Raw genomic sequence first — 20,567 nt, 5'->3', positions numbered from 1 at the left:
ATGCTAAATCACATGCAAGTGGAAAAGAAGTGGTGGGCTGAAGCTATAAATACAGCTGTATATGTGACCAACCGGGTCACGTGCGCTTCATCCCCGACGAAGACTCCAATTGAGATGTGTTTTGGCTTGAAGCCAGACATATCACACATGCGCGTTTTTGGTGCTCAAGGTTACGCACACATTGACAAAGCAAAACGTGCTAAATTGGATAAGAAGGCATTTCGGTGCATGTTTCTTGGTTATTCACAAGAAGTGAAGGGTTATCGTGTCTGGAATTATACTTCAGAAAAACTTGAAGTCACAAGGTCAGTGACATTTCAAGAACAGCCACGGACGAAGTATGTACAAGTTGTTGATGACGCACCAGTATCAACTCGTCAGCACGCAAAAAGAAATGGCGAAGGAGACGATGATATCAGGGTTCAATCACCAATTTCTTCGAATCGCGATGAAATTGAACCTATGGAGGTTGATCAGACTAACGGTGATCAAATAGTCTCGCCTCCTCAAGAATTAATGTCGTTGGGTACACGTCTAGAGAATGGACATGGAGATGATATTGCTTTTGATATCGATGACGTGTACATGGAGCCAGCTGATTTCATTGAGGATGATATTCAGGCCATTGTGCCCAGGGAGGGATGGACTAATCCGGATGACAGTCTAGAGACACATTCATCTCGTGTTAGTGGACACAATAACTCTCTCGCAATATCTCCTCCAAGTACAGACTCACAAGCTTTGGTTCCGGTCGGGATGTCAGATGCTATTGTTTCGTCACGAGGAGATGAACCTGTAGAACGTGTCTCAAAACGATATCGCATTGAATATGATCAAGCTAATGCGGCATTTGAAACCCCATCAACGTACCAAGATGCTGTGAAGTCTCCACAAAGTATGATGTGGAAAGAAGCGATAGAAGCCGAACTGAAGGCACTAGATAGCAAAAAGACGTGGAGTCCCGTGGACAATTCGTTAAACAAGAAGGTAATTGGAACTAAGTGGGTGTTCGCTATCAAGCGAAATGAAAATGGAGATATTGAGCGATATAAGGCTCGGCTTGTGGCATTAGGTTATCGTCAGACCTATGGAATTGATTACTACGACACGTATTCTCCGGTCGCGAACATGAATTCAATTCGTGTGTTTTTCGCGGTATGTTGCCATTATGGGATGGCTATATTCCAATATGATGTCGATACAGCATTTATCAATGGTGTTCTCGAAGAAGAGGTGTTTATTAATACACCCGAGGGCGTTAAAATGAAATCGAGTCAAGTGCTGAAGCTAAATCGAAGCCTGTATGGACTGAAACAAGCTGCTGCAACATGGTTTAAGACTATTTCAGGCGTTTTCAAGAGCATGGGGTTTGTGGCGTGCGTTTCGGATCCGTGTGTATTTGTTCGTCGATTTGACAATTTTTCATGGACTTGCGTGACGTTATATGTCGATGACATGCTCATTGGTGGCCTTTCGTACGACTCAATTAAGCAAGTTGCTGATGAATTGTCTACTAAATTTCAGCTCAAGAGACTGGGTAAAGTGCGATTTGTTCTGGGCATCGAAGTTGACTACAAGATGGAGGAGAAACGACTCAAGATCAGTCAAAGCGCGTGTATAGCAAGAATGGTTGAAAAATTCAATCAAGATAATGCTAGGCCGGTGTATAATCCGGGTGTGGAAGGCCAGAACATGATAAAGTGTGAAGTGATGGACCCAAAAATGAAAAATCGTCCGTATCGTTCATTGGTGGGTTCACTTCTCTACGTGGCAACCGGCACAAGACCCGATATTGCATTCGCGGTGTGTCAATTGAGTCGACACTTAGAAAAACCAAGTGAAGAACATTGGAATGCGGCTATTCGAGTGCTGCGTTATTTAAAGTCAACCGCTATGGATGGAATATGCTATCGGAGCAAGTCACGCGAACTGCAGTTGAGTGCATTTAGTGACGCTGATTGGGGCAGTAACAAGGACAATCGACGCTCAACATCAGGTGTGATGGTGATGGTCAACGGATCCCCCGTGATTTTCAAGTCAAAAATGCAAAACAGTGTGTCGCTAAGCACTGCTGAAGCCGAATATGTGGCTTTATCATTATGTATACAAGAAGTATTGTGGACTAAATCGCTATTGCTGGAGATGAAGGTCAATATTAATGGTCCAGTAATGGTGTACGAGGACAATCAAAGTGCGATTGCTATCGCGAAAAATGAAGGATATCAAAGTCGTGCGAAGCACATTGATATACGCTATCATTTTATCCGTGATCAAGTCAAAAACAAGGTAATTCAGCTGGAGTATATTGAATCCAAGTTACAGCTCGCTGATTTCCTGACCAAGACAATTTCGACAAAGAAGTTTCGATTTCTCGTGGCCAAGACCAATATTGGAAACTTCTCGTCGAGGAGGAGTGTTGAAGGTGGAACATCAGGCGACGGTTCGTTGTCGTGCTGATGTGGCGGTTACTGTCATGAATGACACAAGAAGAAGAGCAAGTGAAGCTGTTACATTTTAGTACGTTACATGTATGAGGGTTTTATAAGAACGAATTTACTTTTCCATTTTCCCTACACGAAGACATTCTTACGCAGTGTGTTGTCCTATCCCAACAAAAGCAGCAAGCGAGTACTTGATCACTTCGATAGGCAAGGATTGAGGGCAAATAGACAAAGAAACAGTGTCGCCCCTTTTAAGAGGAAACTGCAAAAAAAACGATTACGGGCATGGCACCTGTACATAGCGATCAAATTAATACGATGACAATGTAGAACGCACTAGTGAGGGCTCGGCGGAGAGCCATAATACGTATCGACGTCCTTTACCGCACTGCCATGTAAAAACGACATTATGGACATTCAGGAAAATCTGGTCCACCCAGAAAATTGCCTGCATCGCTATCACAACCTCAAAACGTATAGTGAATAGGGCAACTTCATCAACCACCATCACGAATGACAAATGGTGGCCCGAAATTAAGTCCAATTGTGTAACCTCAAACATACGTTTCTGACAGCAGCAATGACCGTATATAAGATGACTAAGCACTAAAGATAACAAAAATGTCTTTTATTCAATTCGTTGCCACGTTTTCAATTTCTTGGAAGAAACATATGCTAAAACCTTTTCTCTAAGACTAGTTGCGTCATATTAACGATGCGGCTACAATTATGAAAAATCAGCGTTTTTTTTAGAATCTTATCTCAAAAGCAGTTCCGATTTCTGGACAATATGTTTCTTCCTGTCGACAAGTTTATAATATTTCTGTCTCGTGTTTGTGGTGGACAACGAATTTATCTTGTCTCTATACCTCTGCAATCAATTACCTGTGAGCCTACCACCAAGCATGCTTATTGTCCGACCGAAACAAGTTTGAGCATTCGACATTTGGCTTCAATCCTGACACGTTATAGAGATGAACAAGTTTCTGGTGCGTGGCCTCGGCTTCTTTAATGATGCCTATGACCTCTTTATCATGAATATAATCAACGTTGTTCTGACCGAACAATACGGAAAGGACGTCTATACGTCCACCATGAAGTCATGGCTCTCGGCAGCCGCCCTCATTGGTGCTGTAGTGGGTCAACTTCTTTTCGGATACCTTGGTGATGTTTTTGGTCGTCGAGTCAATATGATTGCCACATGTGGACTGCTCATTATCGGTGGAATTCTCTGTACTGTTGCCTACGGAGGCTCAGCCAGTGGCACGCTGTGGTTCCTATTCGCTGCACGCTTAATCCTTGGGATCGGAATTGGCGGCGAGTATCCACTTGCTGCTTCGTCGACGGCTGAGGATGCTTCATCCGTGTCGGACCGCAATCAACGCGTGGCCCTTACATTTTCATTGCAAGGATTGGGCTCACTAACTGCTGCCATTCTCGGCAATTTGCTCATTCAAGCTCTAGCGGGAGGAGCCAAGGGAGAGAATGCTGCCTCCCGCCTCGAAACCGTATGGCGTCTGCTATTTGGCATCGGTGTCATTCCAGCCATTGTCGTGTGTTATTGGCGAATTACTGCCGAGGAGACCGAAGCCTATAAGGCAACTTCGGAACTTCGGAATGCTGCCACGACAACCGATTCGGTGGCTAAGCGTGCTCGTTTCTCATTTATCCTTCGTCACTATGGTGTGAGTCTTTTAGGCACGGCTGGCACGTGGTTTCTATTCGACATTGTCTTTTACGCCCAGAATCTATTTTCGGCCAGTATTTTAACGGTTGTTGGCGTCAAAGACGCATCGATACAGGTCATCACGACCCAAAATGCTTTTGTCGCGTTAATGGCTCTACCCGGTTACTACGTTGCCGTTTACTACATTAACCGCCTTGGTCGCAAGATTATCATGTTGCAAGGTTTCGCGGTCATGACGGTGCTTTTCCTTGTACTTGCTATTTTTTGGAATAGTATCAAGGAGAAGGCCGTGCTGTTCATAATTTTATTTGGTCTCGCTTTGTTTTTTTCGAATTTCGGTCCAAACACAACAACCTTTGTCATGCCAACGGAAATGTTTCCTACTCCGATTCGCTCAACGTGCCATGGAATTTCTGCGGCTGCTGGTAAAGCTGGAGCCGCCATTGGTACATTTGGGTTCTCTATCTGGGTTGAAAATGAAAGCTTTGGCTACGCTGGAGCGTTCTACACGTTCGCTGCCATCACCTTAATAGCGATTCCTCTTACATGGTTCTGCATGTTTGACAACGATCAGGGCTTCGACGACATGGATGATGAATTCTACAGAAAGTTAAATGGAGCTGATGATGTCACCCGTGAATCATTTAATTCAGTTGCCAATCGAGAAAAAAATGGTATGTACAAGGCTACCGAAACACCCTTTTAGATTTTTGTAGGCGTCAAAAGTTAATGTCATTTTACATTGTCTTTTAATATTTTTCGACTTAATGTCGTTAATGCACTATCAAATTCTTTTCTTTATTTCAACCTAGCAATTAAACCTCCCGCAATTCAAAAGCTTTTGCTGATATTGAACTCGGCAATTTATTGTGCAGCTAATCAGCGCATCTAAGACATCGTCTGCCTCTTTCAGCTCAGAGTGTAGCTTAAAACGCTATTGCATGTTGTACTGAGATCAAAAAGGCCAAGAGCACGTAGTGAAGTTGCAACAATTGCCATCACATCTGGGACAAAAGTGACAAAAGGTAAGCGCGCGTGGCGATTTAATTAGATTGCTTTAAATGTTATGTTCTTCTAATTGGACATTATTGCGTTTACCTTTGAGCTGGTCTTGCGGCCTCACACTGGCTGAATGAATGACTAGACGATGAGAGTGCGGAACGACTGAAGAGCAGCGAACTCTCTCTAAATTTGACTCAACACAAAGCGCAAATTATTAAGTATCGTGGCTACTCTCAACCCATGGTGTCGTAAAATTTCTTCACTTTTGGACTATCATCCTAGCTATTGTGTCTAGATGAATGACCATCATTCAAAATATAATTAGGAAGAAACTTCGCATATGATTTGTCAAATGCTTAAAGCGACTATAAGTCTTATACTTAAAAAAATTACAAATACATTTATACGTCGAAGAAGGCTCCGACTGTCAAGCGTTCGTTCTCTTGCTTTGGAAGCACAAAGAGCATGTTACATGGCCCTCCCATCAACTGGGCTCACCTCGCCAGCCAGTCTCTTCACTATTCAGTCCAGCAACCCGCACTTTTCACATTCGTAAATTAAATTTTGTATAATCTTTGGTATACTCGCATCTAGCTGTACGTCAAGTCGCATCAGCCGCGGACCGAAGCGGACCCTTAGTTTCAAAAATAGTAAACAGTCAGGTCCATTAGTACTCAACTAAGTCTCAAGCGATTAACAACCTCTATAAAGTGCATATTCTATTTTTCATTAGATTGCCACCCTCTTTGCTTGCAAAACCCAATGTTGCTTAGTTGTGGCAAATACTTCCTTCCAACAGATGCTTCTAGCACTGGCGTCGTTGCTTTTACAAAAAAATCCCCCCTTATGATAAAAATGTCGTCCTGCTTATTTGTTTCTCTGCTAAAAGTATTTGCTCAGAGCTCCATTCCGGCGAAAATCCTTATGGTACTCGGCATGCAAGCTCGTCTCGCTTAAGGTCGTCACTACCTAAATCGCCATTGTCGCTCAAACGGATACTGCGTTGCCGCTTTCTACATAAACCGCTTTGATTGCAACACGACCATGCTATCATAAAGTGCTATCCTCATGCTTATCGGCAGCCTTGGACAACGGAATTCGCCCGACGGCAATGGCACGATCGTAGCTATAGTAGTAGCTTTCATTCCCGACAAAAAACTTTTAAATAGCTAATGGCGACACAGCGCCGGCCGACTTTCCGACCGCTTCCGTGTAGGATACATTTGCATCGAATGTTTCGATATTTAAACCAAAGTTGGACAAAAGTTGGCACGACATATCACATAATGAACAAGTACAAAGGTAAGCTTTTAATGTGCTTTGAAAAAGTTTTTTGGAAATTAGGCATTTGGAAAAGTAACGATAGAGCGTCTAACTTTAATTCTCAGCGTTGTATTTTATTAGGTACGAAATATAGCATGGAAGTGATCGTGAATTTCGTAATTAATTCGATAATGTTGTTGCTGGAAAGCGAACAATCGTCTTTAAAGTCTTGCGATGTTCATGTCGTTATCTCTTTATACGCTTGCAGTCAAGCTTCTACGTATAGAATAGAAAACAATCTCTTCAATCCCACCACAAAAGTTGCTACTCCTCTGCTCGTAGAAAAAGTTGTCGGAAAGGGTCTGAAACATTTCATGCCACCACAATGGATATTCCCACATCTCGCGTGTTTTCTCTCTTTCCCGCCATTGTTTCTTCCGCAATCCATCGCAAGATACGGCATCATATCCTACGCAATGGTCTTTTTCTTCTTCTTTTTGTTTTTCTTTTTCAACGACGTGGCCAGAATTTTAGCACAATCTTCGTCAACTGTCTTCTCCGAATGCACCTTGTCACTTGGAAACGGCATCCCCGTGATCTTTGTCGTTCCATTAGGCAAGAGCAATACCGTGACTTTAAAATGCGCGACTTTGTCCCCAGCACGACCCTCCAAGATCGGATACGACTGCAGTAAATCGTGCTTCACACACTCGACCACTCCCATGCGGGCCTGACTCTCATCGCTAAACGCACGGATTGTAAACGGCAGCGTCGGGAATTTCGTATTAATCTCCTTGAATACATACCGCGAAGCTTTCATTTTCAAGCGGTATTGCTTGTCCACTTGGCGCTTAAACACAGTCGTTCGACGCTCACTATGAATGGGTTTGTCACTGCCCGTGGTGTAGCACACATCAATTGTGTACACTTCGTGTGGTTCAAACGTCACCTTGGGCGTCCGGTTCTCGACGTCGACCTTCTGGGCAATAATCTTGTTGCCATCAATTACAAAGCGCTTGAGCTGATGCATGAGTGTTCCTTGCAAGCTCTTGACGCCATACGATTGTTCCAGCTTCGTAAGTGCTTCTGTAACCTGCACGTTCGTATTGCCAGGCTTAATGAGGCGAGCACAGACCTCCACGGCGTCATGGGCACACTGCAACACGTCGGCTTCAGCACCTTGTAACTCTGGAAATTCCGCGGTGGCGGCCGAGCCTTCAGTCGGTACAATCGCCGTGTGAGCGACGACCGCAATGTAGCCATCAAGATGGCATCCCAAATCAATTTTAACCCAATCCCCTGCTTGAAGGATCATGGATTCATTTGCCAACGGTGAATAATGACACAGGATTTCATTCACTGAAATGGACGTTGGAAACGCTAATCCTTTGTCAACTTTTTTACTTTTAAAAATTGCGGCACAACGTTGCTGCACCACGAGGTCGCCAAATTTGCACAGTTCGACCACATCTTTTCCAGCTTCAAGTTGCGTTAATACACCTTGGAGCGCTGACTGCGCAATCTCCGCCGCGAGTTTATACTTGGTAACAACGTCCGAGTTGCTGCAATCCTCTATTGCTTCCGCAGGCGTTGGCACGTCCACTTCGACGTCGCTCGCGTCGCTGCCACTGTACTCGTCATCGGATGGCATGATCGGTTTGATAATGGCTACTAAGATATCACGAAAGGGGGGACGAGTCGTAGCCACTAGATTGATCGTTCGAGACTGATGTGAGCCACGTTAATAACCTATCCTTCTGCATATGTAACCCTCGCCCCTCAAGTCGCAATACCGCTTCTACCTTAAACGAGAGGGATGGTGGACGAAGTCGTGCCCAACTCGGTGGGCTGGTATATTCTCGAGGGTTACCCATGGTGGCCTGTATACATTTGTGACGTCTTTAAGCTCCGTCCGACGCTCCATTTGCTTGGCAGTGGTCATAAAACGATTCTCAAGAAAGCTCGGGATTTTCCCAAGGATTTTATTGTCGTGTATTATTTTGGCTCGCATGACTTGTACGTAGCGCAAAAGTGGACGTACAATTCGGTATCTGATTCTGTGTACGTACAAATAGTTCGCTTGTAGGATTGAAAAATGGCGTGCTACGACCTTGGGAGTGTGCGCAAAAGGAACAGTTTTTAAAGGGCCATCCAAAGCACTTGACCAAGAAGAAGGGAACGATGGACGAACTCCTTGTGGCCATCCAAGAGGCAGAAGATTATCTTTCTCAACCTGAAGACATGCGTTTACCACAACACATGGTCCCGTCCGATCTGGATCCGACGCTCGAGCCTCCTCCTCCTGAACTCATGTCCGTTGACATGGCTACAGATTATGAAGTGGACGATGACGAACATATGGACGACGACGAGCGTACACTTTTTAACGAAAAAGAAATTGAAAGGAAGTTAAAAAAGAAAAAAAAAGAAAAGGTGAAAAAAGACGACAAAAAACGCAACAATGACGGGAGTACGAAAAAAACATCTCCCAAAGTGTTTAAAACAGTCGACACCGATGTCAAGAGCCAAATTCTCGATAGAAAAAAGTCGTCGCGACGGCCTCCGACGAATCTTTCTCCAGTAGAATTGAGTATTATTCTTGAAAAGGAAATTCGGTGGATTCTTGTGAATTGTCCGTTTGAAGAAATGACGACTAAGACTGTGCGAAAACTCTTGGAAGATCGTTTGCATTTGGATTTACGGCATCATAAAGCGTCGATTAAAGAAGGCGTGGCACGTGTTATTGCGTCAATGGAGGAAGAAGACGGCGCGGAGTCAACGATATTGGAAGAACCTCGAGAAACAAAGACAAACAAAGGCCTCAATGTTGACAATCCAGTCCACGTGAAAGAGGAAGCGGGTCTTGAGAATTTGAATCCTGTCGTGAAAACTGAAGGAATGGGTGTGAAAGAAGAAGCCATGGAGCTAGAAAAGACGCGAATGGAGTTGGAAGCCGTGTCGAAGAACTTGTCGTTAGCGTTGGAATTAGAGCCCAAGATATTGGATGCGCTCGAGTCGTTGCGATCGCTTGAGAGCGTGAATAGAAACGTATTGGCAGCGTCAACCCTGCGTTCGAGACTTGTAAAGCTCCGTGCTCACAAGAGTTTCAAGATTGCGAATCTGGTGACGTTGCTTGTAAAGATGTGGAAGGTCGAGGATTTGATTCCAGCACCAAAGTCGATTACCAAGGAAGAGATTTTAAAAGTTAAAGCCAAGTTGGAACGCGAGTTGTCGCATGATGATTTATTGGGGTGTTTAGATCAATTGGCGGAGGTTGAATTGTGTTTTTTTGTTGACATAAAAAACATTGTGTTTTTTTTCAAAGTGCTGACAAAGGATGCAATTGTTTTATATAGATGCCATTGACGATTGATCACTTGAAGAAGACGGGGATCGCACGAGCAGTGTCCAAGTTACGTCAGCATGGGTATGGTATTGAACATCGTGAATTAAACAAATGGTTCTAAACATGTTTTTTTATTCCTGGTGGTTGGTATAGCAATGACAAAGTCTCTTCAAAAGCCCATGAGTTACGACAAAAGTGGATTGAGCAGCGCAGTGACCAGAGTGTTGATAATGGTACGTTGTTTTGAATTAAACACGAGAGGCAACTAATACATTGCTTACTCGTTTGTATTAAAGATTCTGCGTCAAATCCACTCGAGACACTCAAGACTTTAATTCGACTTTTAGACCAATCGAATGACGACGTGAGTGATCATCAAGTCCAAAGCAAACAATTGGCAGCTTTGGAACAATTGCACAGTATGGTGTTGGATACAAAAGACATTATTGACTCGAAAGTCGGCATCTCGGTGTCAAAGTTACGCAAGTCAAGGTATGTTTTTTTTTGGCATTTGGTGGCATGTATGTGGTGTTTGTGGATATAGTTTTTTTTTGTTAACGAAATGGGTGGTAATACAACAAACAGTGATGAGAAGGTAGCAAAATTAGCCAAAAAGATACGAAAGAAGTGGCAAGCGGAAGCAAAAGCCAAGTCGGGAGCCCCGATCATGTGAATGAATGCTATACTTTTTAGTCGAGACCGATGTGGCTCTCTGCTGCTCGAGACGGAAGAAGGACAGCTGCATAATTGAGGGTACCTTTTTCCTCGCAGTTAAGAAATGACGATTTAGAATCGCTCAACATGTTGTGTGGCAGCAGCCAATGCGTACTTAGTATCTATAAGCAAGTAATCGTACATAATTCCAGAGCGTCATTCTTTTTAGAAACGCGACAAAAACCCATCGTCGAAATTTCAAAGTGCCAACAGTTGACCAAATGAAAATCAATAAAATCCGTCCAACTCGGATATTGCAATACAACAATAAAAAAAAGCAAACGACTTAAAAAACGCATCTACTTGGTCAGTTTCTTGCGCTTGACTTTTCGCAGACTCCCACCGTCCTTACTTGCCTTCTTCGTGGCTTTTTCCATAGCAATCTTACGTCGTTTATCCTCCAGCATCTGTATCTTGTCGGCTTTTTTCCCCAATCCATACTGCATCCGGTCATACAACCGCTTGGCTTTTTTCGACATCATCGTCTTGGCAAGTTCTTTCAACTCGTTCGCTTCGTCCTCCTTCTGCTTCTTGTTCGACACGCGCTCAAATCCTGCTTCCTCCACGTTTCGTTTCAACGTCCCAACCTCGTTTCGCTCTTCGTTCTCGTCACAACTATCCCTGTCGTCGTTGCCATGCCTTTCCGCTTGTAACTCAGTCACATACATCTCCTCAGCATCGTCTTCTTCCGATTCCGACACGTCATCCGCCTCAATTACTCCGACTTCCCGCAACACTTGAGTTGCCGACTTAAGTCGCTCTAATTCCTTGCGATACTCGGGCGTGTACCCCTCTTGATTGTCCGTGACAAATGGAGACAAATGCGGCGGAAGGTCCGCACCAGGAACGTACCGCGTCAATGGCAAAAGCATGCCATTATTCACGGAATCAAAGATCCACTGAGGCTGCACGTACTCCCGATTAAAGTACCGATGACCTTGATGCGGTCGATCCATCACGTGGTGCGTAATTCGAGGACTTTGTTCAGGATAAGGAGACCCGACACCATTCCAAGCCAATGTGGCGCCGTGGGATCGAAGCACGAGTTCAAGACACGCGGATGGCACTTCGCGCGATAAAAAAAACGTCAAATTCGTAAACAAATGCAGTGGAGTTGGTTCTTTGGATGAGTTGGGAAAGACTTGCGTTGCCAATTCATTGGATGCAAAAGCCGCTTCAAGCGGCTCTTTCAAGGCATGAATGGTATGGTCAAATTCGTCCGGATCGTCGTCAATAAGCATCGTTTCATCCAGAGACTGTGGTACCGTTTTAATGCGTTTTTCCGACTCTTTTTGCTGGTGAGAAATGGTTTTTTCAAGAGCATTCGTTTCGTTTTCGAGGTTGTCGTTCAATGTTGTGTCGTCTTTGGTTCGTTCGAGTTTTAATGCCGCTAATTGCGCGCCTGCGGCATCCAATTGCAAATTAATCTTGGGAGGATATGCAATGCCAAGGTGCAGATACAGCTGAGCGTTTACAAATTTAAGGAGGACTTGATAGAACTCGAGAAACGTGAGCATTACACGCACGTCGACACGTTTATCGACCGTGGGTGTGAATTGATGGGGTACGAGCCACGTAAGAATCTGGCCGTGAACAATTGCTTGGTAGTAAATGCCCTTGATACTTACAAATACTTTGGTCAATGCATGGGATTCGACAATATAGTTTTGCCACTCCCGTACGAGTTGCAAACACGTGCTAGTGACGTCGGCCTGCACGCCATTGCCTGTCGGCATGAGTGCAAATAAATGCACAAGACACAAGGCATCATCCAAGTCTTGTAGCGCATCGACGAAACGAGGATACCGTTCTTTGACAATGTGATTTAGTTCATACAATGGACGATTTTCGTGTTTTTTCATGGCGGTGCTGTAATCTTTCTTGCCCATGGCTTTCGTCACTTTCTTTAAAAACGTCTTGAATGCACGAAAGTGATGCAAGACGGGCTCATGCGCGAGAAACATGACGTCTTTCAAGTAGTAATATGTCTTGTCGGTGCCCGAGGGTTTTTTCTTGGGCTCGCGTGGATAAATGCCTTTTAAAATACACAATCGACGAAAGTCTTTGAGCGAAATTTGAAGCTTTTTCAACGCTTGGCTCCGTGTAATGTAGTTGGCAGCGGACCCCCGCATGCCTTTGCGTTGCTCCTTCCCAAGCTTGGCCAGCCGACGTTTGCTACCCATCGCATCGGTCTGCTTGGCCTTGACCGACTTGAGCTTCTTCTTGCCTTTCACGCGCTTGGTTGGCATGGTCTTCTTCTTACTAAGTGAGGAGCTCCAGTCGTTAAGCTCCGGAATCGAACGACGTCGAGGATTGGTGGAAAAGAACGGGGGGTACGACGGGTACCCCTCAACGACGTTGTAGATTGGATGAAAAAGGAGACAAGGGATACCACGACGTTTTTGATTGGCTACCACACGACTGCGTCTCCACGGAAAAGCGGCTGGAGCAGGACGGACGTGTCGAGAGGGTCATGGCGGCCACGAAACGAAAGCAGAGTGGGCATCGAGCCATGAAGAAGAAAGTGAGAAAAGTAAAAGATGCTATTTCGTTGAAAGAAGAAAAAACGATGCACCACGAGACGCAGGAGGGTTCGAGATCGGTCGAGGATAGTCGAGAGGCTTCTGGACTCTTATCTGCTGCGTTGCTCGCCGAATTGGGCGATAATGAAGGTGCTGGTGGAGCATTCGTATTACCTGGACATCGTGAGAAGAAACAAAAGGCGGATACAGTGCCGAAGGAGCTTTTGCAGCAGGTGGAGCAGATGAGTAAGAGCAAGCGCAAGAAACTCGACGCGATTGCTGCTCGAAAAGTCAAAGAAACACGTCGTGCGAGTCTTTACAAGTCACTTGCACAAAACCAATTATCTTCCGATCACATGAAGTTACTGTACAGCACGTCCCAAATGGGACACAAAGAGACGTTGCGACAGCGGCTTCAACGCTCGTTAAACCGTCAAAAAGCAGGTCTCGAACTCTCTCAAGACGCCAAGAAGGAATTGTATCCAAACGTTTCAATTCAAAACAAAGAATCAATTGCAATGAAGGAGCTTGGAAAGGACGATTTGGCGAGTAAATTCATCACACCAAGCACGAACACGACAACGATAGTGGAAGCAAGTCCGTTAGCGACGCTATTACCAAGCGACATTGTCACAACTCGTTTAAGAAAACGCGGTAAGAAAGCTGTACCTGTTTTGAATCGATTGGTGCCGATGGTATCACAAGACAAAGCGCTTGAGACTCGTTCGGAACCGTTACTTACTGTGTCAAAAGAGTTTGAAACCCCCCAAGTACGAAAGCACGTTAGTTCTCAAACGACAGCGGTACTGAAGCTGGAAGCTCTTCGTTTAAAGAATGAAGAAAAACGTCGAAATCGTGCATTGGGTACGACCAATACAATTGTGCTGGCGGAAGACGTAACGAAAGCGGACGTGTATGTACCTCAAGTCCTCGTCCTTAAGACGGCAGAAGAGATGCGCGCGTTGAGCCACCAGACATCGTTGGCATACAAGACGACACTCGTGACGCTCTCGCGGAAGCCAGCCATCGAATTGGCACGGATGCAGCTCCCTGTATGCAGTTCTGAGCAAGAAATCATGGAGGCAATTAATGAGCATGACGTGTTAATCTTGTGTGGTGAAACAGGGAGTGGCAAGACGACCCAAGTGCCTCAATTTCTCTACGAAGCAGGCTATGGACATCCAAATCATCCCAGTCATAGCGGACGCATTGGGGTGACACAGCCACGTCGTGTTGCCGCAGTATCGACCGCGAAACGAGTGGCTGAAGAGCTGAATGTTTCATTTGGCGCAGGCAATGGACACGTGGGGTACCAAATTCGATTTGATGCTGAACATATGAGTGATTCAACACGAATCAAGTTTATGACGGATGGGATTCTTCTCAAGGAAATCCAAGAGGATTTCTTACTACGTCAGTACTCGATTCTTTTGCTTGATGAAGCTCATGAACGCAATGTCAATACGGACATTCTCATTGGATTATTGTCTCGAATTGCTCCGTTACGCGCTCACATGGCACGAGAAGAAGAAGAAGCGTTGGCATTGCTATCGAGCGACGAGAAAGCGACACGGGAATCCCCGATCAAGCCACTTAAGCTCGTGATCATGTCGGCGACCTTACGTGTTGAAGATTTCACACAGAATCGTCGTTTGTTCCCGACCGCGCCGCCGGTACTTCGTATTGATGCACGGCAGTATCCGGTGACTGTGCACTTTAACAAGCGCACGGAACTTGATAATTACGTCGACGAAGCTTACAAAAAGGTCATAAAGATCCACAAAAAGCTCCCAGATGGTGGCGTGTTAATATTTCTTACGGGACAGCGCGAGATTCTGCAGCTATGTCGTAAACTCCGGCATACGTTCACAATTGCTGCTAAGAAAAAGAAGGCTGTCGATGTCAAACAACGTCGTTTGGTTCAGAAACAGCGTCGTCAATTGAATCCAATTCTTTCGGCGATTCAAGCCGACGTTTTCTTTCGTGAACACGACGAGATTGAAGAAGAAGCTGACGTGGAAGAGGCACAAGTGTATGGCCATGATATGGATGATGACGACAATGATGTGGAGAATCAAGACGAGGAAAGCGAAGACGACGACGACGAAGCCATGGCCGTGCCATACATGCACGTTTTGCCACTGTACTCGTTGCTGCCTCAAGACGAGCAAATGAAGGTCTTTGAAACGCCTCCTACCGACCATCGGCTTATTGTGATCGCAACGAACGTGGCCGAGACGTCGTTAACGATTCCGAATATCAAGTACGTCGTCGATGCAGGTCGGACAAAAGCGCGCATTTTTGATCTAACAAATGGCATCTCATCGTTTCAAATCCAGTGGATTTCAAAAGCAAGTGCGGATCAACGAGCGGGTCGAGCGGGACGTACCGGTCCGGGTCATTGCTATCGACTGTACTCGTCTGCGGTCTTTGATACGGAGTTTCCAATGTTTTCAACGCCCGAGATTCTATGCCATCCTATTGACGACTTGGTGCTTCAAATGAAAGCCATGGGGATTCATCACGTGTCACAATTTCCATTTCCCACGCCTCCCGATCGTCAGGCGGTGCACCAGGCACTACAGACACTTGTAAATCTCGGGGCAGTGTCATCCAGAGACGATGAATCAATTACGGGACTCGGTCGTGCTTTGGTTCAATTCCCCGTTGCGGCACGATTTGCCAAGATGTTATTGTTAGCACAAAAGCTAGACGTCGTGGAATATATGATTGCAATTGTGGCTGGCTTGTCCGGTCCCACGCCGTTTATTCACGCACGAGATCGTCGCGAAAACGACGAAATCAAAGAGACGAGTGCGATTGAAAAGCACGATGCTATGGAAATGGAATGGCGTGAAGCTGAAGAGATGCGAAAACATGCGCAATGGATTGATGAAGAGAGTGATGTCTTAAGTCTCCTTCGTGCCGCTGGGGCGTACGCGTTTACGGGAGGTCGTCGTGACTTTTGTGTAAAGAATCACTTGCATGAGAAAACCATGCAACAAATGCTTCAGCTACGCCATCAACTCACGCGGATTGTCAATCGATTGTACAAGGAAACCAAAGGGTTTCAAACAATTGACGTTCAGCCAAAGATGCCTCCTCCAGACGTGTCGACACAAGGTCTTTTGCGCCAAATTGTCGCCGCAGGATTTCTGGATCACGTGGCCAAGCGTGTACCAGCGGGTACGATAACGGAAGGGACGAAACTCGAGCGCAATTGTGCGTATCTCACAGCCACGGCAAGTGTCCAAGAGCCCGTATATATCCATCCTCACTCGTCTGTGTTTACGCCAATTCCGAATCAATTACCAAGCTATGTCGTCTATCAACACATTATGAAAACCTCTCGACCGTATATGAAAATGGTAACTGCGATTGAACCGGAATGGCTCGCTTCAATTGGATTAAAGACACCTTTGTGCAAGTATGGAGCCCCTTTAGCTGAACCTTTGCCATTTTATGACGCCAACACGGATCAAGTTCAGTGTTATGTGAAACCACAGTACGGAATCCACCAGTGGGTACTTCCAGCAATGTGTTTGGCGTATCCTGACGGTCCCGTGGACACGAAAGACGGATTACGGGGCAAGTATCGCTGGTTTGCCAAATTCTTGCTCGATGGTCAAGTCATTGCGAGTTTCTTGCCATTTTCAAAGGCTTTAAAGGAACCGAGTCACACAATTATTCGGAAAACATTTGACAAGAAGATTCAATTCTTGGTGGTAAAGCTTCAAGAACATGAGGTGGCTTCACGTCGAGCACTTGTGATGAAATGGAAAAGGAAACCCGACGGCATGTGTTTTCTTAAGACCGAGCTTCAGAATTGGATCAAGGAGAGTCATTCCAGTGCGTTTTGTCAAGCTTGGCCGTCGCTCGTAAGGTCAGCAGTGCAGCTCGAAGACACGAGCCGTAGCTTTTGTATGACGAAATGAGTTTTTTAAAATAGTATTCGAAGTGATAGGTGTATACTCAATGTTAAATTTGATTTTTTGATTTTTTAACAATATGCTTGCTCCTTGGAAGTGCGATCAACGGGTTCGTTCCTGGACGCGGTGGCGACGGTGGCTTCACGCTCATCGTAGCTTCCTCTGTCAATTCGTCTTGATAAACGCAGTGTGTCTCGCAACGTTAAAAGGATGGCAGTCGTATCAATTGTACAATCGTGATCTACGGTGGAACTTGCCACCCATGCTATCGCAAGGGCTCCACGCGTTCACGTTGAGTTTATGGCGTGAGACCCAGCGCTTTGACCCGGAGAGTCCACGAGGCATTGTCCTTCCATTGTATGATGACATTGCGTACTTGGGGATCTCCCTGATCCTCGAACTTCGACGGCTCCAAGTTCCACTTCCGATTGAAATTCCCCATTGTGGTGATCTCCGTCTCGAGTTCCAGCACGAGATTTTAATGCACGATCCTGACGTGACGTTCTACGATGTCTGTGAACGTGCTGCAAATGCTTCAGCGATCGACCGTCCTCTCTTCTGTGCCGACCTTCGTCAATGCCATTCCAAATTCCGGGACTTTAATATCAAAGTCTTGGCCCTCGTGTATTCCAAATTTCAAGAAATTATGTTACTCGACGCCGATACGCTCTTTTTTAAAAGTCCCATGCCGTTGTGGGATTCGTATAAATACAAAGCAACGGGGACGTTGTTCTTTAATGATCGAGTGAGCTACGAAAGGTCGTACTTGGCCGAACGACGGCCTTTGCCCAATGGCACGATTGTTGAATCGATTGGCGCCATTCATCAATTTCTCACCAACTTTGATGTCACGCCGTATCAACAATTTAAAACCCTCCATTCGCAGCCGCAAGTAGTTTCCAAGGATATGCGTGGAATGATGAATTTTAGCTTCCACCCAAGCGCGTTTCTATTGTCGTCCCATGTTTGGCATTTACGGAGTGGTCATCAAATGGACTCGTCGCTTTTACTGTGGAACAAAATCCGACAGCCACGAGCGACAACGATTCTTGCGTCGTTTATATCATTGAATGGGTTACCAAAGGTTCCCTCGTATGGGGATAAGGAATTGTATTGGCTCGCGTGTGAATTAGCCGAGACGGCGTACGCCTTCTCGGACTACGGAACGGGCACGATTGGCTGGGAAATTCAAGAGAATTCCCGTCACGAGGACAACGTATTGTGTGGCGATGCGTTGCAGTATTACCCCGAGCCAATTTATTTTACTTCCCACGTCGAAAAGAAGGAGGGGACACTATTGTACATGAATAGTGACAATATCGTCGAGTGGGGTCGTTCCCTTCGACGCATGTACCGCACTGCGGCTTATCGCGGCGACTTGTATTTCGGCTCGTTTACGGAACGAGGTCTTAAACATAATTGTCCATTTGACATGGCGCTGGTAAACGTCACTCCATCGGAAGCTGCGCGACTAGAAGAGCGACAACAGCTTTACGATATCGTAGTTGCCGGCGCTTAAAAGGTATTGTGAAACGAGTTTCTCGATCGCGAAGGGTATTTAGACACTTAGTTTTCTGTGCGAATTGATACATTGATTTGTTGAGTGTTTCAATCGTCATGAATGCTCTTCTTAATTGTACATGCAAAACTTCTAAAGCCTCTTGACCCGAATACGTTGCAGCCTTTTATTGTTTCACGGATTTACTTAAAAAGACGTCGTGGATGTGAAAAAACGGTGGCATTTAGTCCACAAGAATGGGTAGCTAATTGCTTGTTACAGGTCCTTCTACTTAAACGGTGCTATCCTTTTTCAAAGCCACAGCTTTTGGTCATTCAAGGAGTGACTGTGGCCTTATAAACGCCATCTTTCTCCGGATTTGCAACCGAATTGAACGATTCACGGGTAAAAGCATCAGCTCCGTAGAGTTTTTGATAGAATGCCGTGTCCATTTCATGAAAGCCTTGATCGTTGTCAAACATGCAGAGCCACGTGAGCGGAATCGCCGTGAATGTGATCGCAGCAAACGTGTAAAAGGCACCATCGTAGCCAAAGCTGTCATGTTCGACCCAGATGGAAAACCCAAAGGTACCAATCGCGGCTCCAGCTTTCCCAGCAGCTGCCGAAATACCATGACACGTTGACCGAATGGGGGTTGGAAACATCTCGGTTGGCATGACAAAAGTCGAGGTATTCGGGCCAAAGTTTGAAAAAAACAGAGCAAGACCGTAGAGCAGAATAAAGAGCACGGCCTTTTCTTGGATGCGATGCCAAAAAATTGCGAGCACGAAGAAAAGGACCGTCATGACTGCAAATCCTTGCAACATCATAAGTTTGCGACCGAGGCGGTTGATATAGTACACGGCTACGTAGTAACCCGGTAACGCCAGGAGCGCGACAAACGCGTTTTGAGCCGAAAGGACTTGAAGCGACGCATTTTCGACTCCAATGACGGCTAAAATACTGGCCGAGAACAAGTTCTGGGCGTAAAAGACAATGTCAAATAGAAACCACGTGCCTGCGGTACCCAAGAGACTCACGCCGTAGTGACGAATGATGAAGACGAAGCGAGCACGCGTGGCCATGGAGTCCGCTTCTGTAGCAGCATTGCGACGCTCCTCAGTAGCCTTATACGCATCGGTCTCGACGGCAGTCACACGCCAGTAGCACACTACGATGGCAGGGATGACTCCGATACCAAATAGCAGACGCCATACAGTCTCGAGACGCGAATCCGAATTCTGGTCCTTGTCGCCATTGGCAAGAGCTTGGATGAGGAGATTGCCCATAATAGCAGCGGTGAGCGAACCCAGTCCTTGTAAGGAAAACGTCAAAGCCACGCGCTGGTTACGGTCGGATACAGAGGTAGCATCTTCAGCCGTTGACGAGGCCGCAAGTGGATACTCACCACCGATCCCGACGCCAAGGATCAAGCGGGCAACGAATAGGAACCACAGAGTGGCTTGGGCGGAACCTCCATAGGCCGCAGTGCAGAGAATGCCACCGATAATAAGAAGACCGCACGTGACAATCATATTCACACGACGACCAAAGACGTCTCCAAGGAATCCGAATAGAAGCTGACCGATTACGGCGCCAATGAGGGCCCCAGCAGACAGCCATGATTTCATGCTGGAAGTATAGACGTCTTTGCCATATTGTTCAGTGAGTACGACATTGACGATATTCATGACAAATAGGTCATACGCATCGTTAAAGAAACCGAGGCCTCGCACGAGGAATTGATTCATCTTAGTACGACGAGGTGTGCTAATTGTTCAATGCAGAGGGACTCGATGTGAAAGGAATGACTTGAGTGACTTGTCTACTCTTGTCGAAAAATACGTTGAAGCGAAGCGTGGATAGCACGACACGAGACGACGCGCGTGGATTAGTTGTTACAGCGAAAAAGTGTAGAAGTTTCGAGGTGATTCAGTATACGTGGGTGTGATCCCGCATGGGATTGCTACGAGATACATCCGGAGGAGATTTTGCCCACCTCACTGAGAGGGGGCGATTGAGGGATGGGCTGATGTAGATCGAATTATCTACCATCATCGCATATTCGCTTAATGCCAGTAAGCAAACTCCCATTGTAGTATTTTGTGGAAAATGGAACGACTCCTTTATGACACAACTCGCTTGGAGGTGTCTCTCTTTTTCTC

At 45.8% G+C, this 20,567-nt stretch overlaps 7 protein-coding genes across 7 annotated transcripts; 4 read left to right on the top strand and 3 right to left on the bottom strand.

The window, feature by feature from the left end:
* Window positions 1–3,415: 3,415 nt before the first annotated feature.
* On the top strand, window positions 3,416–4,834 carry CCR75_005202 (uncharacterized protein; the record flags this gene model as incomplete). Its single annotated transcript, XM_067963284.1, has 1 exon — window positions 3,416–4,834. The coding sequence occupies one exon, from the start codon at window positions 3,416–3,418 to the stop codon at window positions 4,832–4,834; it is 1,419 nt and encodes a 472-aa protein (XP_067823895.1).
* A 2,028-nt stretch (window positions 4,835–6,862) lies between these two features.
* CCR75_005203 (uncharacterized protein) lies at window positions 6,863–8,044 on the bottom strand (the record flags this gene model as incomplete). The annotated part of the gene is made up of 1 exon (XM_067963285.1): window positions 6,863–8,044. One exon carries the CDS (start codon window positions 8,042–8,044, stop codon window positions 6,863–6,865), a length of 1,182 nt encoding a protein of 393 aa, XP_067823896.1.
* A 143-nt stretch (window positions 8,045–8,187) lies between these two features.
* CCR75_005204 (uncharacterized protein) lies at window positions 8,188–10,490 on the top strand (the record flags this gene model as incomplete). The annotated part of the gene is made up of 7 exons (XM_067963286.1): window positions 8,188–8,409; window positions 8,469–9,666; window positions 9,750–9,820; window positions 9,893–9,972; window positions 10,036–10,231; window positions 10,325–10,408; window positions 10,433–10,490. Exons 1-7 carry the CDS (start codon window positions 8,210–8,212, stop codon window positions 10,488–10,490), a joined length of 1,887 nt encoding a protein of 628 aa, XP_067823901.1. The 5' UTR covers window positions 8,188–8,209.
* Window positions 10,491–10,752: 262 nt separating this feature from the next.
* CCR75_005205 (uncharacterized protein) lies at window positions 10,753–12,702 on the bottom strand (the record flags this gene model as incomplete). The annotated part of the gene is made up of 1 exon (XM_067963287.1): window positions 10,753–12,702. One exon carries the CDS (start codon window positions 12,700–12,702, stop codon window positions 10,753–10,755), a length of 1,950 nt encoding a protein of 649 aa, XP_067823902.1.
* On the top strand, window positions 12,701–16,910 carry CCR75_005206 (uncharacterized protein; the record flags this gene model as incomplete). Its single annotated transcript, XM_067963288.1, has 2 exons — window positions 12,701–12,786; window positions 12,818–16,910. The coding sequence occupies 2 exons, from the start codon at window positions 12,701–12,703 to the stop codon at window positions 16,908–16,910; spliced, it is 4,179 nt and encodes a 1,392-aa protein (XP_067823899.1).
* Window positions 16,911–16,983: 73 nt separating this feature from the next.
* CCR75_005207 (uncharacterized protein) lies at window positions 16,984–18,423 on the top strand (the record flags this gene model as incomplete). The annotated part of the gene is made up of 1 exon (XM_067963289.1): window positions 16,984–18,423. The coding sequence occupies one exon, from the start codon at window positions 16,984–16,986 to the stop codon at window positions 18,421–18,423; it is 1,440 nt and encodes a 479-aa protein (XP_067823900.1).
* Window positions 18,424–18,737: 314 nt separating this feature from the next.
* On the bottom strand, window positions 18,738–20,153 carry CCR75_005208 (uncharacterized protein; the record flags this gene model as incomplete). The annotated part of the gene is made up of 1 exon (XM_067963290.1): window positions 18,738–20,153. One exon carries the CDS (start codon window positions 20,151–20,153, stop codon window positions 18,738–18,740), a length of 1,416 nt encoding a protein of 471 aa, XP_067823894.1.
* Between the last annotated feature and the right edge of the window lie 414 nt (window positions 20,154–20,567).

This window comes from Bremia lactucae, linkage group LG19 (genome assembly GCF_004359215.1).
Source record: "Bremia lactucae strain SF5 linkage group LG19, whole genome shotgun sequence".
Classification (NCBI taxonomy): Eukaryota; Oomycota; class Peronosporomycetes; order Peronosporales; family Peronosporaceae; genus Bremia; species Bremia lactucae.
Note: the sequence above shows the minus strand (reverse complement) of the source record. Positions and strands in the feature narration are given on the sequence as shown.